Source organism: Corylus avellana, chromosome ca2 (genome assembly GCF_901000735.1).
Source record: "Corylus avellana chromosome ca2, CavTom2PMs-1.0".
Lineage (NCBI taxonomy): Eukaryota > Viridiplantae > Streptophyta > Magnoliopsida > Fagales > Betulaceae > Corylus > Corylus avellana.
The window spans coordinates 33,377,747-33,386,449 of NC_081542.1; the positions used below are offsets into that span (position 1 = coordinate 33,377,747).

Sequence of the window (8,703 nt, forward strand, 5' to 3'; positions counted from 1 at the left end):
TCGATCACATGTTGGTTACGATCGATCGCAGTAACAGAATGGAAAACAAGACAAAACACTAAAAACACACAAAAAAAAAAAAAGAAAAAAAAAAGATCAAAATAAAAGAAAAACAAAACATAAGTGAAACAAAACAAAAGGATATGCTATGGGGTGCCTCCCATGAGCGCTAAGTTTTATGTCTTTAGCCAGACAGTGGTCCCATCTCAGTGTTGTCCAAAAGTAGATGCTCCCGATGGTGGTGGTGCATCAAAGGTAGATTGGAGTGCCATATCTTCATCTCTTGGTAGCAATTGCACCTCGAGATATGGCTTCACTCTGTGTCCATTAACCTGGAATATGCAATTGCTCTCTGGATTGCGAACCTCCAATGCTCCATGAGGGAAAATTTTAGTAATAATACAAGTTCCAGACCATCTTGACTTAAGCTTACCAGGGAAAAGTTTCAATCTTGAATTATAAATCAACACCTTTTGTCCTACATGAAACTCCTTCCTGACTAGTTGCTTGTCATGATATGCTTTGGTCCTTTCCTTGTAGAGCTTGGCATTCTCATAAGCATCCCGTCGCAGTTCTTCCAGTTCATTGAGTTGTAGCTTCCTCTTGTTGCCAGCTTGTTTCATATCAAAATTAAATTGCTTGATGGCCTAATATGCTTTGTGTTCCAACTCCACTGGTAGATGACATGCTTTCTCAAAGACTAATCGATATGGAGGCATACCGATAGGTGTCTTGTAAGCGGTCCTATAAGCCCATAGAGCATCATTCAAGCGTAGGGACCAATCCTTCCTATTGGGGTTTATTGTCCTTTCAAGGATACCTTTGATTTCTTTGTTGCTGATCTCCACTTGGCCACTGGTTTGGGGATGGTATGGAGTTCCAACCTTATGAGTGGTGCCATACTTCTTTATGAAAGAAGCGAAGGCATAATTATTAAAGTGGCTGCCTCCATCACTAATTATTGCTCTTGGGGTCCCAAATCTAGTGAAGATGTTGTCCTGCAAAAACTTCACTACCACTCTGTGATCATTAGTTTTTGAGGGGACAGCCTTGACCCATTTGGACACATAATCCACATCCACAAGGATATACAAATAACCATATGAATTAGGAAATGGACCCATGAAATCAATACCCCATACATCGAAGAGCTCCACCTCCTAAATATTTTGCATTGGTATCTGATTTCTGGATGAGATGTTGCCTGTCCTCTGGCATTTATCACAGGAGCTGCAAAACAAAAGGGCATCCTTAAATAAATTAGGCCAATAGAAACCAGATTGTAGTACCTTAAGTGCTGTTCTCTTGGCCCCAAAGTGTCCTCCACACGCCAACTGATGACAATGCTGCAGAATGCTCCAATGCTCTTCTTCTGAGACACACCTTTTAATGATTTGATCAATGCAAAATTTGAACAGATAGGGGTCATCCAAATGGTATTGTCTCGATATAGACATCAACCTCCTGCTTTCTTTACTAGACATTCCTAGGGGAAAAACCTTGGCAGTTATATAATTCACAATGTCTGCATACCATGGAACTTGGACCTCAACTGCAAATAACTGCTCATCTGGAAACTTTTTATTTAATGGAAGCTCATCTCCTTGTTCCTCATGAAGTAGTCTGGATAGGTGATTTGCAACCACATTCTCACCGCCCTTCTTATCTCTGATCTCAAGATCAAACTCTTGCAGTAATAATACCCATCTGATCAGTCTTGGCTTTGCATCCTTCTTGGCAAACAAATATCTCAAAGCTACATGATCAGTGAATACAATGACCATAGAGCCAATTAAGTATGATCTAAATTTCTCCAAAGCAAATATGATAGCTAATAATTCTTTTTCAGTGGTAGAATAATTTAGTTGCGCATCATTCAATGTCCTAGAAGCATAATATATTGCATGAGGTACCTTATTGATTCTTTGACCCAAGACAGCTCCTAAGGCAAAGTCACTGGCATCGCACATGAGCTCAAAGGGTAGACTCCAATCAGGTGCTCGCATTATTGGTGCAGAAGTGAGCAGCTTTTTTAGTGTGTTGAAGGCAGTCATGCATTCTTTGGTCCATTCAAACTTGGCCTCCTTCCCTAGCAATACACAAAGGGGTCTAGAGATTTTGGAGAAATCCATGATAAACCTTCTATAGAACCCGGGATGTCCAAGAAAACTCCTCACCCCCTTTATTGTTAGAGGTGGGGGAAGTTTGGAGATGATTTCTATCTTGGCCTTATCCACTTTAATGCCCTTGCTTGAAATAGCATGACTCAATACAATGCCTTGTTGAACCATGAAGTGGCATTTTTCCCAATTGAGCACTAGGTTGCATTCTTCACATCTCTTGAGAACGTTCTTCAAATGGTGGAGGCATTCATCAAAACTAGACCCAAAAACACTAAAGTCATCCATAAATACCTTAATGGTTTTCTCTACCATGTCTGAAAAAAATGCTCATCATGCATCTCTGGAATGTAGCTGGGGCATTGCATAAGCCAAATGGCATCCTTCTGTAGGTGAATGTGCGGAAAGGACATGTGAAGGTGGTCTTCTCTTGATCTTTTGGTGCTATTGCAATCTGATTATAGCCACTATACCCATCCAAGAAGCAGTAGTGGCTATGGCCAGCTAACCTCTCTAGCATCTGGTCAATGAAAGGTAATGGAAAATGGTCTTTTTGGTTACCTTGTTTAGTCTTCTGTAATCAATGCATACCCTCCACCCAGTGGTTACTCTTGTGGGTATCAGTTCATCATCTTCATTCTTCACCACTATGATCCCACTCTTTTTTGGCACTACTTGGACTGGACTGACCCATTTACTATCTGAGATGGGATAGATGATGCCCACATCCAGTAGTTTTAGTACCTCTGCCTTGACTACCTCCATCATGTGTGGATTGAGTCTTCTCTGTGCATCTCTGGTTGGCTTTGCTTCGTCTTCAAGGAAGATTTGATGTATGCACTTAGCTGGACTTATTCCTTTGATATCAGCAATGGTCCACCCAAAGGCGGTTTTATGTTCTCTAAGAATTCTCAACAGCTTTTCTTCTTCCCCACAACTCAGATTTGCAGCTATGATGATTGGTAGTGTCTTGTTTTCTCCCAAGTATGCATATTTTAGGTGCTCTGGCAATTGCTTCAATTCCAGCTTGGGTGCCTGTATAACAGAGGGAACAAGAGAGGAATTAGTAGGCTCAAGAATCTCGCAGGGAGGATTATACTTACTTGGGTATTTTGGAGAAGCCTCAAGGTGATGAACTGTTTCCATGACATCATTAGTAATATCTTCAAGGTCTGGCTCAAAATCTAGCCTTGTGAGACTAAGGGTGAAGGTGGCCTCTAATGGATCTTTATGATGGTCCTGCAAAACTATCTCACTACCATCTTGGGTCACACAACCATCAAAACATTCTAAATCTTCTTGAGGTAATTTCAATGCATCGAATATTTTGAATTCGATTGTCTCACCATTTACCTTCATACTCACAATACCCTTTTTCACACCTATTGTAGTATCAGCAGTTCTCATAAAGGGTCTTCCTAAGATAATAGGTAAAGGTGATGGCATAGGGGATTCTTCTACATCCAATATGATGAAATCAGCACGTAAAATAAATGTACCTACCTTTACCAACACATCCTCCAGTATACCTCTCGGTCGTTTGATGCTTCTGTCTGCCAGTTGCAAGGTGATAGAGGTTGGTTGAAGTTCCCCCAATCCCAGCTTTTCATATACAGTGTAAGGCAACAAATTCACCCCTGCTCCTAGATCCAGTAGCGCCTTTTCAAAAGAATGGTCTCCTATCCTACAGGGAATGGTAAAACTACCTGGATCTGTTAGCTTTGGTGGTAATTTTCTTAACAAGACTGCACTTACCTCTTCTGTTAAGGCCACTGTCTCATACTCCTGAAACTTCCTTTTGTTAGTGCAACAATCCTTTAAAAATTTAGCATATGAAGGAATTTGTTTAATTGCATCTAATAAAGGAATGTTGATTTCTACTTTCCTCAAAGTCTCAAAGATGTCCCTGAGTTGCCCTTCTTTCTTTGGTTTGACTAGCCTTTGAGGAAAAGAGGGTGCATTCACCCTCTCCATTTTATTTACCTTGGAAGTTGATGCTTCATCTGGCGATGCTTGAGGGTGCTCTTCAGTTCCTATGACCTTACCATTCCCGAGAACTGTGACTGCTTTCATCTGCTGTTGATCCTCTGAATTTGATATTGTTTGGAATGGAAATTCACCCCGCTTTATTTCACTCAGTTCCTTAGCCATTTGCCCCATTTGCACTTCCAGTTTTTGAATGGATTGATCACGCCTTGTATTGCTTTGTTCTTGCGCAATCACAAATTGCTGTTGTGAAGTCACCAATTGTCGTACAAGATCCTTCAGGTCATCCTTCTCTGGCTCTTGAGCTGGTTGGACATCTTGTTGAGGGTTGCTTTTCTATCCTTGAAGGTTCAGAATATTTCGACTACTATCCCCTGAGAAATCAGGGTGGTTTTGCCACCCTGGTTTGTAGGTGTTGGAGTATGGATTGTTCTTGTGGGGATGATTGTTTTGTCCCAAATAATTCACCTCTTCTTCCTCCGCAAATGAAGATAAAGGACACTTCTCAGTGGTGTGATCTAGATGGGAACAAATAGCACATACCTGGATTGGTGTGTCCTGTTGTAGAGGTGAAATTTTTTGAGCAGCCATGGCCTTGACAATCACGTCCAACTTCTTTTCTATAGCAGCCATTTGATTTTGCATTCCGCTATTTTCTTCATTCTTGCCTTTGCTCCTTACACCTTGCCTCCTTCTGGATGGGAATTGTTGAGTATGTTCACTCAACCTCTCAAAGATCCCTATGGCTTCCTCACTACTCTTCTCCATTAGCATACCTCCACAAGCTGTATCAACCATCCCTCTGTTAGTATCATCTAATCCTTCATAAAAAATTTGTACCTGATCATCTTGAAGGATGTTGTGATGTGGGCACTTTAGAAGCAAGGAATTGAAGTGATCCCAGGCCTCAAAGAGTAAATCTCCGTCTCGTTGTTGGAACATTTGAAGTTATCTTTTAAGTTGTTTTGTCTTCTGGGGCTAGGAAAAACCTCTTCAGAAACTTGGTGGTCAATTCTTTCCAAGTGTGAATGGAATTTGCAGGCAAGGAATTGTACCACAGTTTAGCATTATCTTTCAAGGAAAAAGGAAAGAGGGCTAACCTGAGTCTCTCTGGAGTTAGGCCTTGGACATGCTGCAACTTGCATAAGTCAAACAATTCCTTAAGATGCAAGTTGGGATCCTCAGTAGCTGTGCCTCTAAAGTGAGTCAATGCATTGAGGATTTGGGGAGAGATATAATAGCTGCCATCCACCTCCGGTTGATATGCTATGCAAGAGGGTTGATGGAGGTTTGCTGGAACATATGCCTACTTCATTGGTCTCCTCACCCGTGGTGGATTTGCCTCTAATGGTCTTGGCCCAATTGGATTCTCTTGCAAGTCTTACATATCAATTTCTTCTTCTTCTTCTTTGTCTCTAGGTCGTTGTCAAATTGTCCGCTCAATTTCAGGATCGAGTGGAAGAACGGTTGAGGCATGAGATCGACGACCTTGCATCAACTGAATTACTTATTCAGTTAGGCAACTTCAGTATTGCCGGTTCAGATACTCCCTAGAACTGCGCTCGATCGCAGGTTGGTGCGTTCGATCACACTTGGCTGACGATTGATCGCAATCACAGAATGCCAATCCTCAACCTGAAATAGAAAACAGAAAAGTTAGGGAAAACGAAAAATAATTTTGATTTTTGCTAACAACTAAATTAAAAATTGGAAATTAAAATAACAAAGCTAAAGGAAAATAATTTTAAACAAAATTCGCCGCAATCCCTAGCAACAGCGCCAAAAACTTGATGTGAAAAATATCTACCTAAATTTATAGTTAAATAATTGTACGTTTTACCTGCAAGTGCACAAGGTCAACATAGTAGTATATGGTGCAAGTACAGGATCATTCCCACGAGGGTTGCTGAATTTATGTTTAAAAATAGATTCCTTAAGTAAAACAAAGATTGATTGTTGAAGTGATGATAATAAAGGGTAGGGCTTTGATATCCACCATTAATTATATTTAGTTAATATAACAATATGCCAATGCTTTGATCAAGTTATGCATATCTAATGTTTGTCAACCTTAAGGCATGGCGTATACTCCTAAGGCTACAGATTTTCCTAAGCAACGAGTTAGGCATGGCGTATATTCTAACTCTTTTCTTTCCTAAGGGATTTAGCATGATTTATACTAAGTTGTTCCTTAGGAAGGCATATGTTCTATGGAAATCGACAAACACATGAGGCCTAGGGCATGGCATATACTCCTGGTTCCCCATGTTGATTAACCCAAATCCTGTGTGGATTACTTTTGTTACTTATGTTAAACCCAAGACTCGGCCATCCAAATTGATTTAACTAACTAGTCCGTACCACTTGCGTATGTTGATCAGGCACACACATATGAGGAATTCATGTAAGTAGGCATTAATCAAGTTAAATAGCACAACAAGATCATCATAAAAGCGCCAATATTAAAATATTAACAAAACATAACTAGGGCTTCAATCAGGCCCTACTAATTAAATTAGCTACACATAAACTGATGTTAAACATCTTCATAAAAAAAGAAAAAAAGAAAAAAAAAAGGAAAAGAATAAACCCGAGACTTGAACTTAAAGAGCTCCTCTTCTTCTCCTTACAAAGTATATCTATTCTAGAAGCTTAAGGGTCTATTTATAGGTTTTAGAAGTCCTTGGCAAAGTAGTAAACCTAGGGATTTCGTAGGGTTTTGAGACCTAGTACAATTGGGAGTTGGAAAACCCTAATATGGAAAGAGTGACACTTTAGCCGCCACTTGATGTGTCTCCTGCGCACAGGTGCGATCGATCGCAGCCCGTGTGTGCTCAATCGCAGGCCTGCGATCGATCCTTCTTCTGGCATGCGCTCGATCGCTTCTGGCCTGCTTTGTGTTATGTCCTCTCGGGTACTGCGCTCGATCGCAAGTACCCTACAATTGATCGCAGTGTCAGGGAGCTCCAATTTTCTCCATTTTCTCTCTTTGAGCCCAAATCGTCTAGATTTACTTCATTTTCTTCCAAAATCCTGCAAAAGTATGCAAAACACAAAAAGGAATTAAAATGACCTAATTAACTAAAACCAAAGGATTAAATCATGCAAGTTAAGGGCTGAAAATATGAATATTTTAGCACTTATCACTAGTTAATTAAATCAATTTGGATGATCGAGTCTTGGGCTAATAAGAGTAACAAAAGAAATCCACACCGAGTTCTTAGGTTAATTAACATGGGGAACGGAGAGTAGACACCCATGCCCTAGGCCTCATGTGTTTGTCGATTTGTACAGATTTATGCTTTCTTAAAGAACAACTTAGTAGACACCCATGCTAAATCCTTTAATAAAGAAAAGAATTAGAGTAGACACCCATGCCTAATTCGTTGCTTAGGAAAATCAATAGCTTAAGGAGTAGACACCCATACCCTTAGGTTGGCAAACATTAAGTATTAATAATATGATTGGATCATCGGCATATTGTTATATTATCTAAGTATGATTAGTGGTGGATATCAAAGCCCTACCTTTAGCTTTTCATTTATCTTTATATCTTTTTATTTCTTCTTATCAATATCAATCTCATGACAATTTTGATATTTTAATTAATTCTACAACAAAATCAACAATCCTCGTGGGATCGATCTCGTACTTATTGCACTATACTATCTTTTGATCTTGTGCACTTACGAGTAAAACGTACTAAATATTATCTATTAATTTAGGTGGTATTTAGCACAACAACAAGCTTTTTTGCAATAGGATTTTTGATTAGCTAATGAAGAAGTGTTTCATCACTCATAAAGTTGCCACACCTTATCATCCACAGACGAGTGGACAAGTGGAGATTTTAAATTGCGGGATTAAGAGAATTTTAAAGATGACTATCAATCCTACAAGAAAAGATTGGTCTCTGTGATTCAATGATGCGTTGTGAGCTTACCGTACAACTTTCAAGACCCCGATTGGCATGTCTCCATATTGTCTTGTGTACGGCAAAGCATGTCACCTTCCTATGGAGTTGGAGCATAGATCATACTGGGCCATCAAGCAACTGAACTTCAATCTTACGAAGCCTGGCTCACAAAGGAAGCTCTAACTCAATGAATTAGAGGAGCTGAGGAATGATGCATATGATTGTTGTGCAAGGTCATACAAGGCACAAATGAAGAAGGCTCATGACCAGAGTATTTTGAGAAGATCTTTTGAGCCTGGTCAGAAAGTCCTTCTTTACAATTCACGCTTGCATATTTTTCCCAGCAAGCTCAAATCTCGATGGACAGGCCCATTTTTCATTCGGTCCGTTTTTCCTCATGGGGCCATTGAGATTGAGGATCCAAAGAATGGTAACACATTTTGGGTAAATGGACAAAGGTTGAAACCAATCTTGGAGTTGGAGCGTCCGGATATTGAGACAACACTGTTGAAGGATCCTAGTTATCCGGAGTGATGGTCGTCTATTATGGAGAGTGTGGCTAAAGACTGAAAACTTGGCACTTGTGGGAGGCAACCCTCATCTTTTTATTCTTTGTCATTTGATCTTGTTTGTTTGTTTTGTTTTTGTGTTTGTTGTGTTTTTCAAGACAAGTGTCTGCTA

At 40.0% G+C, this 8,703-nt stretch overlaps 1 protein-coding gene across 1 annotated transcript; it reads right to left on the reverse strand.

The window, feature by feature from the left end:
* Positions 1-206: 206 nt before the first annotated feature.
* LOC132169631 (uncharacterized) lies at positions 207-4,280 on the reverse strand. Its single transcript, XM_059580633.1, has 5 exons — positions 4,104-4,280; positions 3,224-3,359; positions 1,290-1,756; positions 471-602; positions 207-365 (listed from the first exon to the last, which is right to left on the reverse strand). Exons 1-5 carry the CDS (start codon positions 4,278-4,280, stop codon positions 207-209), a joined length of 1,071 nt encoding a protein of 356 aa, XP_059436616.1.
* Positions 4,281-8,703: the final 4,423 nt, after the last annotated feature.